At 45.9% G+C, this 26,675-nt stretch overlaps 1 protein-coding gene across 2 annotated transcripts in view; it reads right to left on the bottom strand.

Moving 5' to 3' along the window:
* Window positions 1-26,675, bottom strand: part of LOC144680068 (anion exchange protein 2-like) — a 73,012-nt gene that overhangs the window by 34,126 nt on the left and 12,211 nt on the right. For both annotated transcript variants that reach the window (XR_013576480.1, XM_078541212.1), the window contains exons 2-6: window positions 17,311-17,447; window positions 15,057-15,237; window positions 12,946-13,081; window positions 9,607-9,790; window positions 794-899 (exon numbers count right to left, since the gene is read on the bottom strand). Coding sequence is in view for 1 of the 2 variants with exons in the window: in XM_078541212.1 (XP_078397338.1) it covers window positions 794-899; window positions 9,607-9,790; window positions 12,946-13,081; window positions 15,057-15,237; window positions 17,311-17,447 (744 nt within the window). In the remaining variant the exon portion in view is untranslated. The remainder of the gene's footprint in view (window positions 1-793; window positions 900-9,606; window positions 9,791-12,945; window positions 13,082-15,056; window positions 15,238-17,310; window positions 17,448-26,675) is intronic.

Genomic DNA, 26,675 nt, shown 5'->3' with positions numbered 1-26,675 from the left:
TCTTTCGTTCCCATGACGTCTGGTTCTGTCCCTCTCGGGTATGCTTTAACCCAGTGCATATTGTCAGCTGGAGTTTTGAAAACCTTTCCTGATTGATGTAAGTTATAGAGGCATAGGAACATAGGACTTAGGAGCAGGAGTAGGCCATTCAGCTCCTCGAGCCTGCTGTGACACTCAATAAGATCACGCTGATGTGCTTGTGGTCGCAACTCCACTTTCCTGTCTGCCACCCATAGCCCTTGACTCCCTTGTCTATCAAAATCTATCTAACTCGGCCTTGAATAAATTCAATGGCCCAGCCTCCACAGAGTAACGACCCTTATCTCCGTCTTAAAAGGGAGACTTCCTGTTCTTAAACTGTGTCCCCTAGTTCTAGTCTCCCCCACAAGGGGAAACATCCTCTCAGCATCTCCCCTATCAAGTCCCCTCAGGATCTTATATGTTTCAATAAGATCACCTCATGTTCTTCTGAAGTCCAATGGGTACAGGCCCAACCTGCCTTCATAAAGATAAGCCCTTCATCCCAGGAATGAGTTGAGTAAGCCTTCTCTGAACTGCTAATGTAATTATATCCTTTCTCAAATAACAAGGCAAGGCCAAAAGTTACATGCTTTGGTAATCAGTACTGTGGTAGCAGCTTTAATCATCAGGGAGCAAGTCCGAGTGGCTCCAGAGCAAGAGGTGATTACTAAAAACAAGAAGCCACGGTTGCTGAAAAAGCCAGTAATTCAGTCAATGCCTGAACCAAGGAGATAGTCACAAATGGAAACAGGAATGTACATGTGTTTCTTACCCACAAGTACAACTGTGGCCTCTGCATTGAATGGGATTTTCTCCAGGAGTTTGAGTTCATGCTTCGACCTTGATCTGGTCATCTCTGCAGATAGCGGACATTCCTTCTGTAAGAGGTGGAGAAACAGGTTAAAGGCAGAGCCTTGACAAGCTACCAGCTGAAACAGATTGGGGGATGGGGGGGGGGGGGCGGGTGAGAGAGAGAGAGTCCCAGCGTGTTATCAGGAGCCTGAGGGAAGAATAAAGAAAGCTTGCTGCCGAGATGGAGCACGGAGATTGGGCATTCCTTTTGTAAGAGGTGGTGAAACCGGTTGTAGGCCAAATCTGACAAGTTATCAGAAGAAGAGGGAGGGTGGGGGGAGAGAGAGGGGGTAAGGGAGGGAGAGACAGAGGGGGAGGAGGGAGAGAGAGAGAGAGGGAGGAGGGAGAGAGAAAGAGGGAGGGAGGGAGAGAGAGGGGAGAGTGGGGGAGAAAGGGGAGAGGGGATGAAAGGGGGTGAGGAGGGGGTAGAGAGAGAAGAGAGAGAGGGGAGGAAGAGATGGAAAGAGAAAGGGAGAGAGAGCTTACAAGCAAGACAGAGTGTGGGAGAGAGTCAGTGACAGTGTGGGAGAGACAAGTAGAGAGACCGGTTACAGGCAGAGATTAACAAGTTATCAGGGGAGGGAGAGGGGGGGGACAGGGAGATAAAGAGAGTGACCATAAGAAATAGGAGTATACCACACGGCCCACTGAGCCTACTCCACCATTCGATACGATCGTGGTTGATCTTAAGCTTCAACTCAACATTCCCGTCCTCTCCCCATGTCTCTTTATTCCGAGAGACCAAAAATCTGTCTCTCTCAACCTTAAATGTATTCAACGATGGGGCATCTACAACCATCTCGGGTAGAGAATTCCAAAGATTCACAACCCTCTGACTGAAGAAATTTCTCTTCATCTCAGTCCTAAATGATCGGCCCCTTATCCTGAGACTGTGCCCCCGTGTTCTAGATTCCCCAGACAGGGGAAACAACCTCTTAGTGTTTACACTGTCAAATCACTTCAGAATCTTGGATACTTCAATGAGACCACCTCTCATTCGTCCAAACTACAGAGAATATTGTCTCAATTTACTCAGCCTCTCAACGCAGGACAACTCCTTCATCCCAGGGACCAATCTAGTGAACCTTCACTGTACTGCCTCCAATGCAAGTATATCCTTCCTTAAATACGGAGACTAAAATTGCACACAATATTCCAGGTCTGGTTTTGCAAAGCCCTATACAATTGTAGCAGGACTTCTTTATTCTTGAACTTCAATCGCCTTGCAATAAAGGTTTACATGCCATTTGCTTTCTTTACCTGCATGCTAACTGTGTTCCTTGTGCGCGTACACCCCAGTCTCTTTGAACGTCAACACTTACAAGTTTCACACCTTTTAAAAAGTATTCTGATTTTCTTTTTTTAATAGCCAAAAGTGAATAACTTCACAATTCCCCACATTATACTTCATTTGCTACCTTGTTGCTCACTGGCTTAACTTGTCCACATCTCTTTGTCGCCTTTGTGTCCTCCTCACAGCTTACCTTCCCATCTAGCTTTGCAGTGTTCGTGAACCCTGATACTTTGCACACTCTCTCTTCATCTATGTCATTAATATAGATTGTAAACAGCTGAGACCCCAGCACTAATCCTTGTGGAATTTCACTAGTTACAAATTGCCAACTTGAAAAGGTCCCAGTTAAGCCTACTCTCCGCTTTCTATCTGTTAACCAATCCTCTATCCATGCTAATATATCAAACCCAACTCCATTAGCCCTTATCTTGTGCATTAATCTTTTGTGTGGCACCTTATTGAATATACTAAATCTACTGGTTCCCCTTCTACTAGTTACATTCTCAAAGAACTCTAATAAATTTGTCAATCATGATTTCCCTTTGGTAAAAACATGTTGTCTTGTTCGAATCACATCATGCTTTTCCAAATGCATTTTTAAGGACTTCCTTAATAATCGATTCCAGCGCTTTGCTGATGACTGATGTCAGGCTAACTGACCTGTAGTTCCCTGTTTTCTCTCTCCCTCCTTTCTTGACTATTGGTGTTACATTTGGGAAAATAATAGTCAGTGCGACCACTATCTCTGCAGCTATCTCTTTTAGAACCCTAGGATGTAGGCCATAAGTCCCAGAGATTTAACCAATTTTAGTCTCTGCTGTTATTGACTACCTTAATTTCCTCACCCTTATTAGCCCTTAGGTTACCCTTTATTTCTGGCATGCAACTTGTGTCTTCTACCTTGCAGACAGACACAAAATATTTATTCAATGTCTCTACCATTTTCTCATTCACCATGATAATTTCTCCTGTCTCTGCTTCTAAGGGACCAACATTTACTTTAGCTACTCTCTATCTCCTGTAAAAGCTCTTGCATTCTGCTTTTGTATTTATGCCTAGTTTACTCTCATATTCCATTTTTTCCTTTTTTATCAACTTTTTGGTGACCCTTTGCTGGTTTCTAAAAAACTCCCAATCCTCAGACTTAGTACTATTCTTTGCAATATTATAAACCTCTTCTTTTAATCTAATAAGAACATAAGAACTAGGAGCAGGAGTAGGCAATTCAGCCCCTCGAACCTGCCCTACCATTCAATACGATCATGGCTGATCTCATTTCGGCCTCAACTCCAGTTTCCCGCCCTCTCCCCATAACCTTTCAACCCATTACTAATTAAAAATCTGTATCTCCTCCTTAAATTTATTCAGCGTCCCGGCATCCACTGCGCTCTGAGGTAGTGAATTCCACAGATTCACGACCCTTTGAGAAAAGTGATTCCTCCTCATCTCTGATTTAAATCTACCACCCGTTAGCCTAAAACTATGGCCTCTCGTTCTAGAATGCCCCACAAGGGGAAACATCCGCTCCACGTCTACTTTGTCTATCCCCTTTAGCATCTTATATACCTCAATTAGATCTCCTCTCATTCTTCTAAACTCTAGTGAGTATAAGCCTAAAATGCTCAATCTCTCCTCATAAGACAAGCCCCGCATCTCTGGAATCAATCTAGTGAACCTCCTCTGAACCGCCTCCAGTGCAACTACATCCTCCCTCAAGTAAAGGGACCAGAACTGTGCACAGTATTCCAGGTGCGGTCTCACCAATGCCTTGTACAGTTACAACAACGCTTCCCTATTTTTATACTCTATTCCTTTAGCCATAAATGCCAAAATTTCATTTGCCTTCCTTATTACCTGCTGTACCTGCATACTAGCTTCTAGTGATTCATACACGAGGACTCCCAGATCCCTCTGCACTGAAGCATTCTGAAGTTTCTCTCCATTTAAATAATAAGTTGCCTTTTTATTTTTCCCACCAAAATGGATAACCTCACACTTATCCACGTTAAACTCCATCTGCCAAATTTTGGCCCATTCACCTAACCTGTCCATATCCATTTGTAAATTTCTTATTTCCTCATTGCAACTTACTTTCCCACCTATTTTGGTGTCATCTGCAAATTTAGCTATAGTACCTTCTATCCCTGAATCCAAGTCATTAATATAGATTGTAAATAGTTGGGGCCCAAGGACCGAACCCTGTGGCACCCCACTAGTTACAGCTTGCCATCCAGAAAAAGACCCACTTATCCCGACTCTCTGCTTTCTGTTGGTTAGCCAATCCTCTATCCAAGCTAATATATTACCCCTAACTCCGGCTGATCTTATTTTGTGTATTAATCTTTTGTGCGGCACCTTATCAAAGGCCTTCTGGAAGCCCAGATATACTACATCTACAGGATCCCCATTATCCACTTTGCTTGTCACATCTTCAAAGAACTCTAGCAAATTAGTCAAACACGATTTACTCTTCATAAAACCATGCTGACTCTGATGGATTGTATTTTGACTTTCCAAATGCCCCATTACTACTTCCTTAATAATGGATTCCAACAATTTCCCAACAACAGACGTTAAACTAACTGGTCTATAATTTCCTACTTTCTGCCTCCCCCCCTTTTTGAATAAGGGTGTTATATTAGCAATTTTCCAACCCACTGGAACCTTTCCTGAATCCAGGGAATTTTGGAATATTATAACCAATGCATCCACTATCTCCGCTGCCACTTCCTTTAAGACCCTAAGACTAATACTTAATAAGCCACGGATGGATCTTTCATGCTGAGTTTTTTGTTTTTCAGTGGAATGTATGTTTGTTGAACATTTTGAATTGTTTCTTTAAATGTTTCCCAATGTTCATATACCAGGATATCTTTTAGTCTATTTACCAATCAACCTTAGCCAGCTGTTCCCTCATACCTATGTAATTGGCTTTGTTTAAATTTAAGATTCTTGCTTGTGATTGGAGTATGTCAGTTTCAAACTTAATGTGGAATTCATTGTATTATGATCACTATTTCCTAGCGGAAGTGACATGACTAATTAGCCCTACTTCATTGCAGAATATTAGATCTAAAATAGCTTTATCCCTAGTTGGTTCCACAACATATTACTCCAGGGAAGTGTTACGAAAGCATTCTATAAACTCATCTTCTAGACCACCTATGCCAATTTTATTGGTCCAGTCTGTATGAAGATTAAAATCTTCCACAACTATTATATTGCCTTTGTCACAAGCTCCACTAATTTCTTGTTTAATGCACTGTCCAAGTTACAAGTGTCCAATCTACTTGTCAGGGGTCCAATATAGGGTGGTGTCGTGATAATGTCACTGGACTAATAATCCAGAGACCCAGGGTAACGCTCTGGAGACCCGGGTTCGAATCCTACCACGGCAGCTGGTGGAATTTGAATTCAATAAAAATCTGGAATAAAAAGTCTCATGATGACCATGAAACCATTGCCGATTGTTGTAAAAACCCATCTGGTTCACTTATGGGAAGGAAATCTGCTGTTCTTACCTAGTCTGGCCAACATGTGACTCCAGACTGACTCTGACTATGGCCGATTCTTGACTGCCCTCTAAACAAGGGCAATTAGGGATGGGTAATAAATGCCTAGCCTGCGAAGCCCATTTGAATTTTTAAAAAAGTAATCCAGAGGCCCAGGCTGATGCTCTGGGAACACAGGTTCAAATCCCACAGCAGCTGGAAGAGTTTGAATTCAATTGGTGAAACCTGGAATATGAAGCTTGTCTCAGTAATGGTGACCATGAAACTGTTGTTAAAAACCCATCTAGTTCACTAATGTCCTTTAGGGAAGGAAATCTGCCATTAATCCAGACTCACAACAGTGTGGTTGACTCTCAATTGTCCTCTGAAATGACTTAACAAGCCAAGGGAAATTAGGGATGGGCAACAAACACTGGCTTTGCCAGTGATGCCCACATCCCATGAAAAAAAAAAATGAAGAAAAAAAAATATTGTGTACTGGAATATTTATTTCCTAACCTTGGTCACGTTGAAACCATTTCTCTCTATTTGAGCCACTTGTTCAACTATCTTAGTTAAACAGGTTTTTGATAGTCAAGGGTTATGGGGTGGGGGAGACGGCAAAGTGGAGCTGAGGCACAACCAGATCAGCCTTGATCGTGTTGAATGGCGGAACAGCCTCGAAGGGCTGAATGGCCTACTTCTGCTCCCAAGTCCTATGTTCCTCTGGATGCTCTTTGCATTCAGATGAAGTAACTTCAATTTTTTTTTGATGAACTATTACTGTCAAAGTCTCTGTAGCTTACTGTCCCACTCAGCTTGTCTTTATCCACATTGATATACCTTTCTATTGCCTCAACTTTTATCTTTGGATTTCTAAATCTCCCTTCACCTGAACCCTCCTCCCACTCTATTAGTTTAAAGCCATTTTTCCTATTCTAACCACATTTGTTGGTGCATTTGTTGGTTTGCTTTGTCCCTTCCTGTCACACTCTGGTTACCATTACCCCTATTGCTTCCCTGCACTAATGCCTTGTTCTTTCTCTTTAAATTTCCAAATCTCCCCTCATGTGAACCCTCCTCCCTCAATATTTAGTTTCAAGCCCTCTCTATACCCCTAATTACATGACTTGCCAGAACACTGGCCCCAGCACTGTTCAGGTGAAGATTGTCTCAACTCTTTCACCTGTACTGGTGCAAGTGCCTCATTAATTGAAACCCATTTCTCCCATACCAATCTTTGAACTACGCATTCAACTCTCTGATCTCATTTACTCGATGCCAATTTGCTTGTGTTTCAGGTATTAAACCATAGATTATCTTTGTTGTTCTGCCTTTTAATTTAGCCCCTAGTTTCTCATACTCCCATAGCAGGGACTAACTCTTTGTTAGTCCAACCTATGCCATTGGTTCCCGCATGCACCATGAAATCTGGATATTTTCCTTCTGTGAAAATGGGTGTTATTTTTGGGAATATGGTGGTATTCTCTAAAGAAGGCAGTCTGTGTCTGTGTGTCAGAGAGAGAGTGCATATGAGAGAGAGAGAGAGAACGAGAGAGAGAGAGAGCGCGCATGCGGAGAGAGAGTGCGCGCGGGCGAGAGAGCGCAAGAGTGAGAGAGAGCGCAAGAGTGAGAGAGAGCGCAAGAGAGAGAGAGAGCGCAAGAGAGAGAGAGAGCGCAAGAGAGAGAGAGCGCAAGAGAGAGAGAGAGCGAGAGAGAGAGAGAGAGCGAGAGAGAGAGAGAGAGCGAGAGAGAGAGAGCAAGAGAGAGAGAGAGCAAGAGAGCAAAAGAGAGAGAGAGCATGAGGGAGTGTGAGAGAGTGTTTGTGTGTGTAATTAAACTGGGGGAAGGTTAGTATAGAAAGCTAGTCTGTGGGAGCAGAGAGAGAAAGGTAAAGCTGCTAGATGCATGCATTGGTAATGAGAGGCTATGATGAAGTTGAATGTATGAGTAAGTAGGTTGGGTTCGAAATTTGCATTATAAGATAAGTAGGAATGACTTATCAGCTGTAAAAATTGAGTTCAAAGAGGTGCTTCGAACAATGGAGTCTAAGATCAAAGGGGAAAAGGATATTTAAAGAAAGATGTTCAGTTGAGCTGCATTGGCTGTGTGGGGGAGATGTCCTGAGACTGGCTCTGCGCTGAGAAAAATTGTGAATTTGAAGCAACCATCCAGTTTCCAGCCAGAGAAGCCTTTGTTCTCAGAGAGCAGTCTGTTCCTGAACTTCCTTCGGTTCCACAGCAGAGTGAAAGAGAGTGAGAAGTCATGTGGCGTTCTTTATTAAGTGACAGCAGTTTTTGCCTTGGGTAATATTACTGGATATTTATGGTTAAAATCTACAAGGGAGCTGTTGCCAAGTAGTTTATTTGTATGTTTTGACCAAGTGGGTTTTTTTTGGGGAATGTTTTGTAAGACTGTTTAATTGTGTAATTTTAATCTTGTGTGCTTAAGGTTTTTTTTCCTTCTTATTAATAAATCTTCGAATTTTAAGATCCTAAAAATGTTGCTGGGATGCTAGGGTTCTGGGATCAGTAGTTTCCCCCTCATTTTCAAAATACAAAAAAGAAAGTTTTAATCAGTCAGACAAGTTTTCTTCTGGCATTCGGCTTCTTCAGCGATTAAATCGGCTGCAGTCGCAACGCCTCCAAATCCAAGCTCCTCTCCAAATCCCAAGGCGATACCCTTAACCTCGGCTAAGCACCTGTTATATTCTGAGAATCATAGAAATTTACTGCACAGATGAAGGCGATTCAGCCCCGTCATGTTTCTGCCGGCCGAAATAAAAGCTATCCAGCCAAATCCAACTTTCAGTCCTGTAAGTTGCAGCACTTCAAATGCGTATTGAAGTAATTTTTAATTGCAACGAGGGTTTCTGCCTCTATCCCCCTTTCTGACAGTTCCCGACGCCCATCCACATTCTGATTGAAGAGACGAATCCTCTACTCCCGTTTAATTTTTCCACCAATTAAATTAAATCTATGCCTCTGGACCCCTCTACCAAGGGAAATGGATCTGGCACCACCACCTGGAAGTTCCCCTCCAAGCCACTCACCATCCTGACTTGGAAATATATCGCCGTTCCTTCACTGTCACTGGGTCCAAATCCTGGAACTCCCTCCCTAACAGCACTGTGGGTGTACCTGCACCACATGGACTGCAGCGATTCCAGGATTTGGACCCAGTGACAGCTCACCACCACCTTCTCAAGGGCAGTGAGGGATGGACAATAAATGCTGGCCCAGCCAGCGAAGCCCACATCCCGTAAATGAATTTTTAAAAAAATCAACTCTGTCTATACCCCTCATAATTTTATACATCTCAATTACATCTCCCCTCAGCCTTCTATGTCCCAAAGAAAAAATCCTATCCTAACCAATTTTATTTCCTATAGCTGAAATTCTCCATTTCTGGCAACATCCTTGTAAATCTCCTCTGTTCAGGAGTGGAATTCTGCTTTCTTACATTTATGCCACTATCAGCACCTTTAATCTTTACCACTATTGTTAACACTCCCTTTGTCTTGTGTCCATGGCATCTTTGTCAACCTCTCCTGAGCTCCCACCTATCCCTGATCTTCTATTTTGCTCCACTCCCTCTTAAACAGTATAAAATCCATCACACTTCTCTTTAGCCATGAAGAAGTCATACGGACTCAAAACGTTAGCTCTGTTTCGCTCTCTACAGATGCTGCCAGACCTGCTGAGATTTTCCAGCATTTTTTGTTTCTAGTTATGATTTCCAACATCCACAGTATTTTGCTTTCACCCACATAGTTGAACTCACCACAGACCAAGAATTGAAACTTTGCTCAGTGCTACACCAGCTAGTATCTGTGGGCCTCATGAGAGCTCCTTTAAGTCCCTGTTGTTTCTGTAACTCCAAGCTTAAACTTGTATAAAATCGGTCCTCATCACAACAAACAGTGAAAACCCCCCAAGCCTGACTGACCTCGCCACTGTCCACTGTCACTTTGGTCTCGTTGTCCGGATTCTCCTCCATCAGTGGCTGCGTGACTGAGGGATCAGAGGTTGGAGCGATGTGGTTCTGGCTGTGATGGTGGGACATGAGCGAGCCCAGGCTTGAGGTTGAGATGTTGCGTGAAAACGTGAAGTCCTTGTCCTTGTTGGGGTGGCTTTAAAATTAACAAAGAGGAGAGTTTGGTTTTTCATTCTGCTTCCTTCCCTTTCACCCCTGCCTCCCCACCCTCCTGCCCTTTCTGAAAGGACAGTCCACTCTCCATCACCTCCCAGTTGATGGTTAAGAGCAGAACACCACCACTTTCAGGTTCTTCTGACATCGATTCATTCTGCACTGGACAATTTGCACAAACACACAGTCGCAGTTGGAAAGGCATCCCAACCCTCAACTCAACATAGAATTTTACCACACACAAACAGGCCATTCAGCCCAATTTACAGGACAGTAATGTGCTGAAATACCCCAAGGTGCTTCGCAGGAGCAATTACCAGATTAAGATTGACACTATGCCACAAAAGGAGATATTAAGGCCATATGACCAAAAGCTTGGTCAGGGGTAAGTTTTAAAGGACACCTACATTACAACAGTGACTACACTTCAAAAAATAGTTAACTTGGCTGTAAAGTGCTTTGAGACTTCCTGAGCTCATGAAAGGTTCTAAAGAATATAAAAAAATCCTCCATTTTATCTTAGAGGAGGAGAGAAATGTAGAGGTTTAAGCAGAAAATTCCAGAGCTTAGGCTCCCAACAGCTGAAAGCAGGGGAGTGATGAAAACTAGCTACGTACAGAAGGCCATAAGCAGATGAGTGCAGAACTCAGAGGGTTGTAGAGGCTGGAGGAGGTTACAGAGATAGGGAGGATTGTAGGGGCTGGAGGAGGTTACAGAGAAAGAGGGAGGGTTGTAGGGGCTGGAGGAGGTTATAGAGTTAGGGAAGGTTGTAGTGGCTGGAGGAGATTACAGGGATAGGGAGGGTTGTAGGGGCTGGCGGAGGTTACAGAGAATGAGGGAGGGTTGTAGGAGGTTATAGAGTTAGGGAAGGTTGTAGTGGCTGGAGGAGGTTACAGGGATAGAGCGGGTTGCGGTGGCTGGAGAAGGTTACAGATTTGAACACGGAGTATGGAAGCTTTGGCACATGGAAACACTGAAGGTCAGCAAGCAAGGGCGAATGATGGGTGAACAAGATTTGGTGAGATTTTGATATGGACAACAGCAGAGTTTTGAATGAGCTCAAGTTTACCGAGGGTGCAAGGAGTAATATTCACAGAGTTTGTTTTTATTTATTCTTTTATTGGATGTGGCCATCACGGGCTAGGCCAGTATTTATCACTCATCCCTAGTTGCCCTCGAGAAGCTGGTGGTGAGCCACCTTCTTGAACCGCTGCAGTCCATATGGTGTAGGTACACCCACAGTGCTGTTAGGGAGGGAGTTCCACGATTTTGACTCAGTGACAGCAAAGGAACTGCAATATAGTCCTTAGGCAGCACCATCCAAACCTACCACTGCTACCATCTAGAAGGACAAGGGCAACAGTTGCATGGGAACACCACCACCTGGAAGTTCCCCTCCAGGCCACTCATCATCCTGACTTGGAAATATATCGCCGTTCCTTCACTGTTGCTGGGTCAAATCCTGGAACTCTCTTCCTAACAGCACTGTGGGTGTAGCTACACCACATTGACTGCGGCGGTTCAAGAAGGCAGCTCACCACCATCTATCTCAAGGGCAATTAGGGATGGGCAATAAATGTTGACCTTGCCAGCGATGCCCACATCCCATGAAAGAATGACTTAAAAAAAAACCGTCATGTACCCAAAGATTCAACTCAACAATGCCCCTGCCAGAAATACACAGACACAACTCAACAATGCCTCTGTTAGATATTTAGTGATACAGTTCAATACTTCCACATCAGAAAAACAAAGTGACACCCACATCCCATGGGGGAAGTGGGGCGAATGTAGCGGGGCAGGGCCTGTCAGAAAGCGGGTCAGAGCCTGGAAGGGGGGCGGTGGGGGAGAGCAGGGCAGGGGCCTGGTGGGGGGGGGGGGGGGGGGGGGGGGGGGGGTGAGGGCTGAAGGCCTTGGGGGTGGTGGGGTGGGGGTGGTGAGTGAGATGAGGGCCTGGGGGTGGTGGTGGGGGGGTGAGTGAGATGAGGGCCTGGGGGGGAAGCGGGGAGAGGGCCTTGGCGGACGGGGGCCTGGGGGAGAGAGCTGGGGAGTAGGGCGAGGACCTCAGTCAGGGGGAGTGGGCCAAGAGCCCAGGGGATGGTTGTGCGGGTGGCACCGGGAGCCTTGAAGGGGAGCCAGGGATTTACATTAGGAAAGAAAGGGTGGTCAGAAGCAATAAAAACTGATAACAGAATCTTTACAGGGTAGGTGGAAGCCATTCGGCCACCTCTGCACCAACTCTCTGAATGAGCAACTCACCTTGTGCCATTATCCCACCTTCTCCCCGTAACCCTGCACATTCATTCTTTGCAGATAACAGTCTAACTCCCTTTTGAATGCCTCAATTGAACCTGCCTGCACCACACTGTCATCAAGCTGTGAGTTCCAAACCCTGCTCACTGGCTGTGAGGAAAAGTTTTTCCCTCATGTCGCGTTTGCTTCTTTATCCAATTACTTTAAATCTGTGTCGTCTCATTCTCAATCCTTCCACCAATGGGAACAGTTTCTCCCTATCTACCCTGTCCAAACCCTTCATGATTCTGAATACCTCTATCAAATCTCCTCTGAACCTTCTTTTCTCTAAGGAAAACAGTCCTAACCTCTCCAATCTATCTTCATAACTGAAATTCCTCATCCCTGGAGCCATTCTCAGGAATCATTTCTACACTCTCTCCAATGCCTTCACATTTTTTCTAAAGTGTGGCACCCAGAACTGTACACAATACTCCAGCTGAGGTCTAACCAGTGTCTTATATAAGTTCAGCATAACCTCCTTGCTCTTGCACTCTAAGCCCCTATTAACAAAACCTAGGATACTGTATACTTTCTTAACTACTCTCTCAACCTGTCCTGCCACCTCAATAATATGCACATACACACCCAGGTCCCTCTGCTCCTGCAGCCCTTTACAATTGTACTCTTTATTTAATATTGTTCCTCCATGTTCTTCCTGCTAAAATGAATCACTTCACAACAGTGAATTTTACAATGAGAATAAAAAACGGTAGAGATGCTGAATAATTTACAATGCAGGGGCAAACACACCAAACATCCCGAGAAATTTAATATTGAATCAGGGCCAGTGATTCGGCAAAATCAGTGTAAGTGAAACGTAAGAACCTCCTTTACTCGCTCTACCTGTGTTTGAGGAGCAGCGCCCTCAGCACGTTGGCTCGATCCTCAGCCTTGATTTGGTCAGAGATGATCATCTGTTCGACCACTTGATGTGCAATCCCTGGCAAGCTCTTCTGGTCCAAGTCTAATAGAACTGTGCCTGCACGAGGACAAGAGAGAGTTAGGTCAGTGTGGGCGATTGGTTCAAGCTCCCCAAACAATACATTTTGGCTAAGTCCATTGCGGTACTAAGCTCGATTCCTGATCTGTGCTGAGCTCAGTGATTGCAACCAAAGATAGTTTGAATGTTTCTGGGCTAGAGAGGCAAAATGTTACTGAAGCAGTAATCGAGGAGTCTGCGTCAATAATCTAGAGGTACAGGTTCAAATCCCATCACTGCAGCTGGGGGAATTTAAATTCAGTTAACTAAATTAAATCTGAAATAAAGAACTAGTCTCAATAATAGGTGACCATGAAACTACCGGATTGTCAGAAAAACCCCTCTGGCTCACTAACGCCCTTTAGGGAGGGATAAATGCCATCCTTACCTGGTCTGATCTACCTGTGACTCCAGACCCACAGCAATGTGGTTGACTTTTAACTGCCCTCTGAAATGGCCAAGCAAGCCTCTCAGTTATACTCAAAAAGGCAGCAGCTCACCTTCAGTTTCTCAAGGACAGTTAGGGTTGGGCAACATAATGCTGGCCTTGTCAGCCACGCTCACAACTGTGAATGGATCAAAACAAAGAAAAAAGAAATAAAGGGCCAGGGATCTGGCTCCTAATCATGGCCCTGTGATCCCCGCTGGCAGGAGTGGTTGTTGGTAAAGAAGCAACACACGGGGACAACAGCAGCTTCAATTGCAATGCCATGCTTTTTTTTATAAAAAGAGTTAACTCACACACAGTACACACAATACCCGCCACACTGTGACAGGTCCCTCAACCTGAGAAAGACAACAACCCCTGGGCCAATGCACTAACTCTTTCGTTAATGGGACAACAAAAGCTTATATTTATATAGAGTCTGTAACATAATATAATAACCCAATGCACTCCACTGGAGTATTAGAAAACAAGGGGGAGGCAGCGGCATCATAGTGGTATTGTCACTGGAGACGCAGGGTAATGCTCTGGGGACCCGTGCTCGAACCCCCACCACCACAGATGGTGGAGTTTGAATTCAATAAATTTCAGGAATTAAAAGTTTAATTAAAAGCCTGGTTTCCTTAGGGAACGAAATCTGCTGCCCAGACCTGGTGACTCCAGGTTAAACGTGTCCTCTGACATTGAGCCACACAAGGAGATATTAGAGCAGGTCTCCAAAATGTTGGTCGTAAAGGGTGGATTTAAGGAGGGTCTTAGAGAGGGAGGGAAGTTTAGAAAAGGAATTCCATGCTGTGATTAATATTAGGGATGTTCAAAAATACCAGAATTGATGAGCTAGCGATTTGGGAGTGTTGTTGGGCTGGAGGCAGGGTATTTGTCATAAACCTCACATACCCACGCCCACACGCTCAGGTTTTAGTTTAACTAATAGCAAAATACTGCAGATTCTGGAAATCTGAAATAAAAACAGGCGATTCTGGAAATACTCAGATCAGGCCACAAGGGGGGATGGTAATGTCACTGGGCTAGTAATCCAGAGGCTCAGATTTATGCTCTGGGGACACAGGGTTCAAATCCCACCATGGCAACTACTGGAATTTAAATTCAATCAATTAATAACTTCAATTAATTAATAAAAAATCTGGATTTGAAAGCTAGTCTCAGTAATAGTGACCATGTAACTACCATTGCTTGTCATAAAACCCCATCTGGTTAACTAATGCCTTTTAGGGAAGGAAATCTGCCATCCTTACCTGGTCTGGCCTACATGTGACCCCAGACCCACAACAATGTGGTTGACTCTTAACTGCCTCTGAAACGGCCGAGAAAGCCACTCAGTTCGATGGCAATTAGGGATTTTAATTTGTTTGATTTTAACACCTATCTGATCTGTTTAAATTAATAATGTTTGAACATCAGAACTGGGCATTAGTGCCCCATTTCATCAATAGTGCCATAAAAACTTCAAATACTGATCGATGGCGTGTGACGTTTCCATTTTTAATTGAATACACCCTGAACATTTACCATGTGCCAGTGTCTTCCTGAGCTCCAGCAAACTTCGGAAGCTGAGCGAAGCCACATGTGGCTTTCCCCAGCGATCTGTTTCCTCTTCCACATCCTCCTCAAATTTGATCCACCTGGCCGTCTCCTTCCACTGCATCTCATGATTCTTATCCATTGTCAACTCGTTCAGTTCAACGAACACCTGAGCAAAAATAGTGAGAAACCATTACACACCAGTTGTCAGCATTTAGCCTCAAGGACACAACTCAAAGAAACAAGACAGTGCTAAAACTCAACAAGGAAGATGGTTGTGGATTCTGGAAGCCAAACATCTCAGCCCCAGGATATCACTGCAGGAGTTCCTCAGGGTAGTGATCTAAGCCCTACCATCTTCATCAATGACCTTTGCTCTACCGAAGGTCAGGAGTGGGGATGTTTGCTGATGATTGCACATTGTTCAGCACCCTTCGCGACTCCTCAGGGAATGAAGCAGTATGTGCCCACATACAGCAAGATCTGAACAACGTTCAGAATTGGACTGATATGTGGCAAGTGACACTCATGCCACACAAGTGCCAGGCAAAGACCATCTCCAACAAGAGAGAATCTAATCATCTTTCCATGGCAATTAGCAGCATTAGCATCGCTGAAACCCGCGCTATCAATAACTGCGGGATACCATTGACACAAGATTTAACTGGACCAGCCATATAAATACTGTGGCTACAAAAGCAGATCAGAGGCTGGGAATTCTGCAGCAAGTAACTCACCTCCTGACTCCTCAAAGCCTGTCCGCCGCCTGGATGAGTGCAGTTCCAGCAACATTCAGGAAGCTTGGCAGCATCCAGGACATAGCAGCCCACTTAATCGGAACCCCATCCACCACCTGAAACATTCACTCCCTCCATCACTGATGCACAATGGCAGCAGTGTGTACCATCTATAAAATGCACTGCAGCTAGTACTTTGACAGTACATTCCAAACCTGCGACCTCTAACACCTTGAAAGACAAGGGCAGCAGATGCATGGGAAGATCATTGCCTGCAAGTTTCCCTTCAAGCCACTCACCATCCTGACTTGAAAATATATCGCCATTCCTTCACTGTCGCTGGGTCAAATCCTGGAACACTCTTCCTAACAGCACTGTGGGTGTAGCTACACCACATGGACTGCAGCGGTTCAAGAATCTATCTCAGGGCAATTAGGGATGGGCAATAAATGCTGGCCTTGCCAGCGATGCTCACATCCCATGAAAGAATGACTTTAAAAAAAAACCCTGTCATGTACCCAAAGATTCAACTCAACAATGCCCCTGTCAGAAATACACAGACACAACTCAACAATGCCTCTGTTAGGTATTTAGTGATACAGCTCAATACTTCCACATCAGAAAAAACAAAGCCACAACCTGATAACACATATTTAGGGTCTGAAACACAAAACGTAAACTCTCACCCAAAGTGCACATTACCCCAGTATGACAGCCTGATTTTTGCTGCTTTTTTCCGTTACTGTAGCAAGTCTGCGCTGACTGCGTCATTTACCAGACCCATTCACCTCAAGCACCAGTGGCCATGGTTGACAACACAGGGCACTGTATATCACCATTTTAGCCAGCAATCAACTGGTCTAGGGCTGAGCCTGTGTACACAGTCCTCAGATGCAGGGGCTGATCGGGGGGGGAAAAAAAGCTATTGCAAGGCATCATCCACATGTGTAGGTTTGCACGCCTGTTGGTCAGTGCTCTATAGTATGTCTCGTAATATAAAGGAGTGGATTCCAGATCACTGCAAGTTCACCCCTGTACAATAAACTTACAATGTACTTAAACATCGTCGCTCGTTCAGCTGCTCTTGTTTTCAGTGAAACTCTTCAAAGCCTCCTGGTGGATCAGTGAGTTTGGGAAGGAAGTGATCAGCAGGCAGCAGATATCCAGGTTTGATCCATGGGTCTGTGCTGTGTTAGCTAATCACCAGTGCAGTTCACTTGGTTGAGGGAAGGAAAAATCAGCGAGGCCGCACCCCTGTTGCTCTCAGCCAATCCCTACGAAAAATGCAGAAGGGGTGGAGTCTGGATGCTAACAGGGTGGAGTCTGCACGACAGCAGCAATGACCTTGCCCTACCGATAGTCTGACACGCACCATCACAATCACACAGGAGTATAAAACACTTAGGTGAGTGGGGCCCTGGCACCGTACCTCAAGCAACAAGTCAATGCCTTCAGGAAAGGAGGGGGATAAATTCAGAGAGAAACTCAAAAGCATCAGAATGTACCTCATGAGGTTGCCGATCAGCCTTCTTGGCTTTCGGGAAGAGTTCGGAATGGTCCTTTCCCACATGTATAACACTACCTTTCGTGCTCCTTTTGACCAAGTGCCGTCGAACACCAGGAACGTCCTCAAACCGGTGACCTGAGGAGAGAAAGAAAAATCACATCCATAATTCCCAACGATCTTTGAAGGTCCTGCCTTGTCTAGTTAGGGATTGCTCAACTCAATTGGCAAAAGGAGCAGAGTGATGTGAGGAAACATTTTTTCACCCAGAGGGTGGTTGTAGTCTGGAACAAACTTACTGAAAGGGTGGTGGAGGCAGGTTTGATGAAGGTATTCAAAAGGGAATTGGATTGTTACCGGAAAAGAGAGAATGTGCAACATTACAGGGATAAGGCAGGGGAGTGGGACTAGGTGGAATGCTTTTTCAGACAGCCAGTGCAGACTCGATGGGCCAAATGGCCTCCTTCTGCACTGTAAAGATATTGTGGCACTAATCCAGAATGAGAATTACAACAAGTCTACAGCTTAGAACCAGGCTATTCAGCCCAAGTGGTCTGTGCTGGCATTTGTGTTCTACACAAGGCCAGTATCAGTCACTCTCACCTATATGGTGATGAATGTTATGAAGCTGAACTTTCATGGGATATGGGCGTCGCTGGCAAAGCCAGCATTTGTTGCCCATCCCTAATTGCCCTTGAACTGAGGGACTTGCGAGGCCATTTCAGACAGGCAGTTAAGAGCCAACCACATTGCTGTGGGTCTGGAATCACGTGATATCAAGAAACGGCTGAAGGCACTGGATACTGCAAAGTCTGTTGGCCCTAACAACATTCCTGCAGCAGTACTGAAGACTTGTGCTCTAGAAATTGCCGCGCCCCTAGCCAAGCTGTTCCAGTACAGCTTCAACACTGGCATCTACCCAGCTATGTGGAAAATTGCCCAGGTGTGTCCTGTACACAAAAAGCAGGACAAATCCAACCCGGCCAATTACCACCCCATCAGCCTACTCTCGATCATCAGTAACGTAATGCAAAGGGTCATCAACAGTGCTTATCAAGCGGCTCCACTCCGACAGTAGAGCCTGGTCTCCGGTCGTCCTAGACCACCTCGCCACTGGACCAAGGCCTTGCTCTGTGAACCCCATGGGGTAGCTGGTGTGCAACGGCCACCCCACGTTAAAAGAACTCACGCACAGGCTTCTTCCATCCCCTTAAAATGAAGTTCAGGGCCTGGAACGCAAGGACTCTCATGGACAACCCCAACAGCGACAGAACGGAACAGTGTATGGCTATCGTTGTCCGGGAGCTCAGGCGTTTCGACATTTATATCACCACCTTAAGTGAGACTCAGTAGGCACGGGAAGGCCAGCTCAAGGAATAAGATGGAGGTTACACCTTCTTCTGGAAGGGTCAACCAGTAAAAGATCGCCACCTCCACGGGTTGGCTTTGCCATTAAAAACAAACTATTTGGCTGTCTCAAAGACACCCCTTGCTGGATAAACAAGCGTTTCATGACCTTTTGGCTCACCCTAGCCCAGAACCTTACACTAAACATTCGTAAGACAACTGTCCTCTACACAGCACTGTCCCCTCCCAGTTATCAAAAGCCATGACGAGGCCTTGGACAACATGGACCACTTTCCATACCTTGGGAGCCGCCTGTCAACAAGGGCAGACATTGACGATGAGGTTCAACACCGAATACCGCCTTCAGTGTGTCAACGCAGCCTTCGGCAGCCTGAGGTAGGAGTGTCTGAAAACCACGACCTCAAATCCAGCACCAAGCTCATGGTCTACAGAGCAGTAGTGATATCCACCCTCCTATATGGTTCAGAGACGCATTCATCAGGTACCTCAAAACTCTGGAGAAGTAACACCAGTGCTGCCTCCGCAAGATCCTGCAAATCGATTGGCAGGATGGGCGCACCAACGTCAGTGTTCTCACTCAGGCCAACACCCCCAGCATCGAAGCACTGACTACGCTCAATCGGCACCGCTGGGTGGGCCACACCATCCGCGTGCCTGACATGAGACTTTTGAAACAAGCGCTCTACTCGGAGCTTCGACATGGCAAGCAAGCCCCAGGAGGGCAGAGGAAATGCTTCAAGGACACCCTCAAAGCCCCCTTGAAAAAGTGCAACATCTCGACCGACATCCGGGAATCCATGGCCCAAGACAGCCTGAAGTGGAGCGAAACCATCTGGGAAGTAGCTGAACTCCTTGAGCCTTATCGCCAAGGGCTAGCCGAAGCCAAGTGTCGACAGCAAAAGGAGCATGCGGTAACCAGGGCACCCCACCCACCTGTTCCCCCTACCACTGTCTTCCCCACCTGTGACTGAGACTGTAGGTCATGCATTGGACTCTTCAGTCACCTGAGAACTCATTTTTAGTCTCACCCTTGACCCCAAGGGACTGCCTAAGAGGTAGTAGTATTAAGTGGCACTTGCTTAGCAATAATCTGCTCACTGATACTCAGTTTGGGTTCCGCCAGGGTCACTCAGCTTCTGACCTCATTACAGCCTTGGATCAAACATGGACAAAACAGCTGAACTCCAGAGGTGAGGCAGAGTACAGAAAGTGCAGGGTGGAGCTTAAGAAAGCAATTAGGAGAGCAAAGAGGGGATATGAGAAAGCTCTGGCTGGTAAAAGAAGGGAAAATCCCAAGATATTCTATAAATATATCAATGGGAAGAGGATAACCAGGGAAAGAGTAGGGCCCATAAGGGACCAAGGGGGAAATCTATGGGTGGAGCCAGAGGACATCGCTAGAGTGTTGAATGAATACTTCACATCCGTCTTCACCTAAGAGAATGAGGATGAAGGTATCAAACTCGGGGAGAGAGACTGCGAGGTTCTTGAGCAAACTGATATAGGGAGTGACAAGGTATCAGAGTTGTTGGCAGGCTTAAAAGTGGACAAATCTCCAGGCCCAGATGATTTGTGTCCCAGACTGCTGAGGGAGGCAAGGGAGAAGATCGCAGGGGCTCTGACCCAAATTTTTAATTCCTCTTTGGCCACAGGGGAGGTGCCAGAGGATTGGAGAACAGCTAATGTGGTTCCGCTATTTAAGAAGGGTTGTAGAGATAAGCCAGGGAACTACAGACCAGTGAGTCTCACGTCAGTGGTAGGGAAACTATTGGAGAAAATTCTGAAGGAGAGTATCTATCTCCACTTGGAGAGGCAAGGTTTGATCAGGGATAGTCAGCATGGCTTTGTCAGAGGGAGGTCATGCCTAACAAATTTGAATTTTTTGAGGAGGTGACCAGGTGTGTAGATGAGGGTAGTGCAGTTGATGTAGTTTATATGGATTTCAGCAAAGCCTTTGACAAGGTCCCACATGGGAGACTTATAAAGAAGGCAAATGCACATGGGATGCAGGGTAATTTGATAAGGTGGATTCAAAATTGGCTTAGTAGTAGGAGACAGAGGGTGATGACAGAAGGATGCTTTAGTGACTGGAAGCCAGTGTCCAGTGGTGTACCACAGGGATCTGTGCTGGGTTCCCTATTATTTGTAATTTATATAAATGACATAGATGACTATGTGGGGGGTAGGATTAGTAAATTTGTGGATGACACAAAGATTGGCCGGGTAGTTAACAGTGAGGTTGAATGTCTTGGGCTACAGAAAGATATAGACGGGATGGTCAAATGGGCAGATAAGTGGCAGATGGAATTTAACCCTGAAAAGTATGAGGTGATACACTTTGGAAGGAGTAATTTGACAAGGAAGTATACAATGAACGCATGACACTAGGAAGTTCTGAGGAACAAAGGGACTTTGGCGTGTGTGTCCATAGATCTCTGAAGGCGAAGGGGCATGTTAGTGGGGTGGTGAAAAAGGCATATGGCACATATGCTTTTATCAATTGAGGCATAGATTACAAAAGTAGGGAGGTCGTGTTGGAGTTGTATAGAACCTTGGTGAGGCCACAGCTGGAGTACTGTGTGCAGTTCTGGTCGCCACATTATAGGAAGGATGTGATTGCACTGGAGGGAGTGCAGAGGAGATTCACCAGGATGTTGCCTGGGATGAAATATTTAAGTTATGAAGAGAGGTTGGATAGACTTGGGTTGTTTTCGTTGGAGCAGAGAAGACTGAGGGGCAACCTGATCAAGGTGTACAAGATTTGAGGGGCATGGACAGGGTGGATAGGGAGCAGCTGTTCCCCTTAGATATGAAGGGTCAGTCATGAGGGGACATGAGTTCAAGGTGAGGGACAGGAGGTTTAGGGGGGATGTGAGGAAAAACTTTTTTACCCAGAGGGTGGTGACGGTCTGGAATGCACTGCCTGGGAGGGTGGTGGAGGCGGGTTGCCTCACATCCTTTAAAAAGTACCTGGATGAGCACTTGGCACGTCATAACATTCAAGGCTATGGGCCAAGTGCTGGTAAATGGGATCAGGTAGGTAGGTCAGGTGTTTCTCACATGTCGGTGCAGACTCGATGGACCGAAGGGCCTCTTCTGCACTGTGATTCAGTGAGAGTGACTGCCCTTGACATCAAGGCAGCATTTGACAGAATGTGGCATTAAGGAACCCAAGCAAAACTGGAGTCAATGGGAATCGGGGAAAATTCTCCGCTGGTTGGAGTCATACCAAGCACAAAGGAAGATGGTTGTGGTTGTTGGAGGTCAATCATCTCAGTTCCAGGACATCACTGCAGGAGTTCCTCAGGGTAGTGTCCTCGGCCCAACCATCTTCAGCTGCTTCATCAATGACCTTCCTTCCATCATAAGGTCAGAAGTGGGGATGTTCGCTGATGATTGTACAATGTTCAGCACCATTCACGACTCCTCAGATACTGAAGCAGTCCATGTCCAAATGCAGCAAGACCTGGACAATATTCAGGCTTGGGCTGACAACTGGCAAGTAACATTCGTGCCACACAAGTGTCAGGCAATGACCATCTCTAACAAGAGAGAATCTAACTATCACCGCTTGACATTCAATGGCATTACCATCACTGAATCCCCCACTATCAACATCCTGGGGTTTATCATTGACCAGAAACTGAACTGGACTAGCCATATAAATACTGTGGCTACAAGAGCAGGTCAGAGGCTAGGAATCCTGCGGCGAGTAACTCACCTCCTGACTCCCCAAAACTTGTCCACCATCTACAAGGCACTTGCCTGGATGAGTGCAGCTCATCACTCAAGCAGCTTGACACCATCCAGGACAAAGCAGCCCACTTGATTGGCACCACATCCACCAACATTCAGTCCCTCCACCACCGACGCACAGTAGCAGCAGTGTGTACGATCTACAAGATGCACTGCAGCATCTCACAAAGCCTCCTTAGACAGCACTCTCCAAACCCACAACTGCTACCATCCAGAAGGACAAGAGCTTCCACCACCTGGAAGCCCCCTTCCAAGTCACTCACCATTCTGACTTGGAGCTATATCGCCGTTCCTTCACTGTCGCTGGGTCAAAATCCTGGAACTCCCTCCCTAACAGCACTGGGTGTACCTACACCGCAGGGACTAGAGTGGTTCAAGAAGGCAGCTCACCACCACCTTCTCAAGCGCAATTAGGGATGGGTAATAAATTCTGGCCCACTAGCGATGCCCACATCCCATGAATGAATAAAAAAATATGTAGGCCAGACCAGGTAAGGATGGCAGATTTCCTTCCCTAAAGGGCACTAGTGAAGCAGGTGGGTTTTTGCCATAACTGATGATAGTTTCATGCCACCATTACTGAGACTAGCTTTTAATTCCAGATTTACCTTAATCGACCAAATTGGGAAAGGGAAACGAAACAGCAGCCCCACTCTTAACCACCCTTCCCTGGAGGCGTTGACTTGTTCTTTGAGGAACGGTGTTAGGATCCCACTCACCTAAGTGGCCAATACCCTTGTGTGATTGTGAAGTTGCGTGTCAAGCTATTGGGGGTATGGGGGGTGCGGAAGGTCATTGCTGCTGTGCACTAATCCGACTATCATGCAGAATCTACCCTGTTGGCATCCATGTGGTTGCTGACAGGCTACAAGGAAACATCTTGGACAATCCAACAATAAGAATGTAAAACAAAAACAGAATTACCTGGAAAAACTCAGCAGGTCTGGCAGCATCGGCGGAGAAGAAAAGAGTTGACGTTTCGAGTCCTCATGACCCTTCGGCAGAACTGAGTACAGTTAGGAGAGGGGTGAAATATAAGCTGGTTTAAGGTTGCGGGGCGGGGGGGAGAGAGAAGTTGGGGGGGGTGTGGGGTGGTTGTAGGGACAAGCAAGCAGTGGTAGGAGCAGATAATCAAAAGATGTCACAGACAAAAGGAACAAAGGGGTGTTAAAGGTGGTGATATTATCTAAGAAAATGTGCTAATTAAGAATAGATGGCAGGATACTCAAGGTACAGCTCTAGTGGGGGTGGGGTGGAAAGACTGACGACAGGGTATTACAGTTATAGATTTAAAAATAATGGAAATAGGTGGGAAAAGAAAAATCTATATAAATTATTGGAAAAAACAAAAGGGAGGGGAAAGAAACGGGAAGGGGGTGGGGATGGGGGAGGGAGTTTAAGATCTAAAGTTGTTGAATTCAATATTCAGCCCGGAAGGCTGTAAAGTGCCTAGTCGGAAGATGAGGTGCCGTTCCTCCAGTTTGCGTTGGGCTTCACTGGAACAATGCAGCAGGCCAAGGACAGACGTGTGGGCAAGAGAACAGGGTGGCGTGTTAAAATGGCAAGCGACAGGGAGGTTTGGGTCGTTCTTGCGGACAGACCGCAGGTGTTCTGCAAAGCGGTCGCCCAGTGTGCGTTTGGTCTCTCCAATGTAGAGGAGACCGCATTGGGAGCAACGAATGCAGTAGACTAAGTTAGGGGAAATGCAAGTGAAATGCTGCTTCACTTGAAAGGAGTGTTTGGGCCCTTGGACGATGAGGAGAGAGGAAGTGAAGGGGCAGCTGTTGCATCTTCTGCGTGGGCATGGGGAGGTGCCATAGGTGGGGGTTGAGGAGTAGGGGGTGATGGAGGAGTGGACCAGGGTGTCCCGGAGGGAACGGTCCCTACGGAATGCCGCCAGAGGGGGTGAAGGGAAGATGTGTTTGGTGGTGGCATCATGCTGGAGTTGGCGGAAATGGCGGAGGATGATCCTTTGAATGCAGAGGCTGGTGGGGTGATAAGTGAGGACAAGGGGGACCCTATCATGTTTCTGGGAGGGAAGAGAAGGCGTGAGGGCGGATGTGCGGGAGATGGGCCGGACACGGTTGAGGGCCCTGTCAACGACCATGGGTGGAAAACCTTGGTTAAGGAAGAAGGAAGACATGTCAGAGGAACTGTTTTTGAAGGTAGCATCATCAGAACAGATGCGACAGAGGCGAAGGAACTGAGAGAATGGGATGGAGTCCTTACAGGAAGCGGGGTGTGAGGAGCTGTAATCGAGGTAGCTGTGAGAGTCGGTAGGCTTGTAATGGATATTGGTGGACAGTCTATCATCAGAAATTGAGACAGAGTGGTCAAGGAAGGGAAGGGAAGTGTCAGAGATGGACCATGTGAAAATGATGGAGGGGTGGAGATTGGAAGCAAAATTTATAAATTTTTCCAGGTCCCGACGAGAGCATGAAGCCGCACCGAAGTAATCATCGATGTACCGGAGAAAGAGTTGCGGGAGGGGGCCGGAGTAGGACTGGAACAAGGAATGTTCCACATACCCCATAAAGAGACAGGCATAGCTGGGGCCCATGCGGGTACCCATAGCCACACATTTTATTTGGAGGAAGTGAGAGATCTTAAACTCCCTCCCCCATCCCGTTTCTTTCCCCTCCCTTTTGTTTTTTCCAATAATTTATATAGATTTTTCTTTTCCCACCTATTTCCAATATTTTTAAATCTATAACTGTAATACCCTGTCGTCAGTCTTTCCACCCCACCCCCACTAGAGCTGTACCTTGAGTGTCCTGCCATCCATTCTTAATTAGCACATTTTCTTAGATAATATCACCACCTTCAACACCTCTTTGTTCCTTTTGTCTGTGACATCTTTTGATTATCTGCTCCTATCACTGCTTGCTTGTCCCTACAACCACCCCCCCCCAAACTTCTCTCTCCCCCCACCGCCAACCTTAAACCAGCTCATATTTCACCCCTCTCCTAACTTTACTCAGTTCTGCCGAAGGGTCACGAGGACTCAAAACGTCAACTCTTTTCTTCTCCGCCGATGCTGCCAGACCTGCTGAGTTTTTCCAGGTAATTCTGTTTTTGTTTTGGATTTCCAGCATCCGCAGTAGTTTTTTTTTATCAGTAAGAATGTAAAGTCTGAACTGCCAGGCCAAAATTAGCTGTGCAAAAACAAAAATAAAAATACCTGGAAAAACTCAGCCGGTCTGACAGCATCTGCGGAGAGGAACACAGTCAACGTTTTGAGTCTGTGTGACTCAGGAAGAGTCATCACGGATTCGAAACGTTAACTGTGTTCCTCTCCGCAGATGCTGTCAGACCGGCTGAGTTTTTCCAGGTATTTTTATTTTTGTTTTTGTTTTGGATTTCCAGCATCTGCAGTTTTTTGCTTTTATCTTAGTGCAAAATTAGCTATGGCCAGTCCAGAGGCCTGGACACGCGCTGTGCTCAGTCCAGAGGCCTGGACACGCGCTGTGCTCAGTCCAGAGGCCTGGACACGCGCTGTGCTCAGTCCAGAGGCCTGGACACGCGCTGTGCTCAGTCCAGAGACAGACAGTATAGTCAGCCTAGCTCCTTTTTCCTTAGTTCTGATGAACAGTCATACGGACTCGAAACGTTAACTCTGTGTTCCTCTCCGCAGATGCTGTCAGACCTGCTGAGTTTTTCCAGCTACTTTTGTTTTTATCTCCCTTGGGACTGATGGCTCCATGTTAAGTAATAACCGAATGACAGAGAGCGCACACACTGGCAACTGCAAAACACTTAACTCCGAGAACAATTAAAACCTAATACACGTTACTCATATCCAAAGAAGGGGACAATCTGAATACATTGCCCAGAACATCAATTTCATTCAGAACACTTCCAAGCCTACGATATTCCCTTAAATAAATGCAAAACCAGTATAAGCAGGGGGTGTATGTTGCAGTCACTGAAGGGTCAAGTGAAGGGAGGTTAAACAGGTTAGACTTGTTAGAAAATCTGAAAGACTACAAATGAAGGGAGCAGGGAATGTACGGAGTGAAAAAGAATGGCAGAATAATTAAAATGCATCCAACACTGAGCTACATCAGCAAAGAAGGCAGCACAACAGGAGGCAGATTAAGAATCTCATGAGATAAAAACAGAAAATGCTGGAAATATTTAGTAGATCGTATAGCATCAGTGCAGATAGAAACAGAAGTAATGTTTCAGGGCGAATTTTGTGTGAATCAGAATCTGATGGAGAACAGGGTGGGAAGGTGAGGG

The sequence above is a fragment of the Cetorhinus maximus genome, chromosome 4 (genome assembly GCF_964194155.1).
Source record: "Cetorhinus maximus chromosome 4, sCetMax3.hap1.1, whole genome shotgun sequence".
Classification (NCBI taxonomy): domain Eukaryota; kingdom Metazoa; phylum Chordata; class Chondrichthyes; order Lamniformes; family Cetorhinidae; genus Cetorhinus; species Cetorhinus maximus.
Note: the sequence above shows the minus strand (reverse complement) of the source record. Positions and strands in the feature narration are given on the sequence as shown.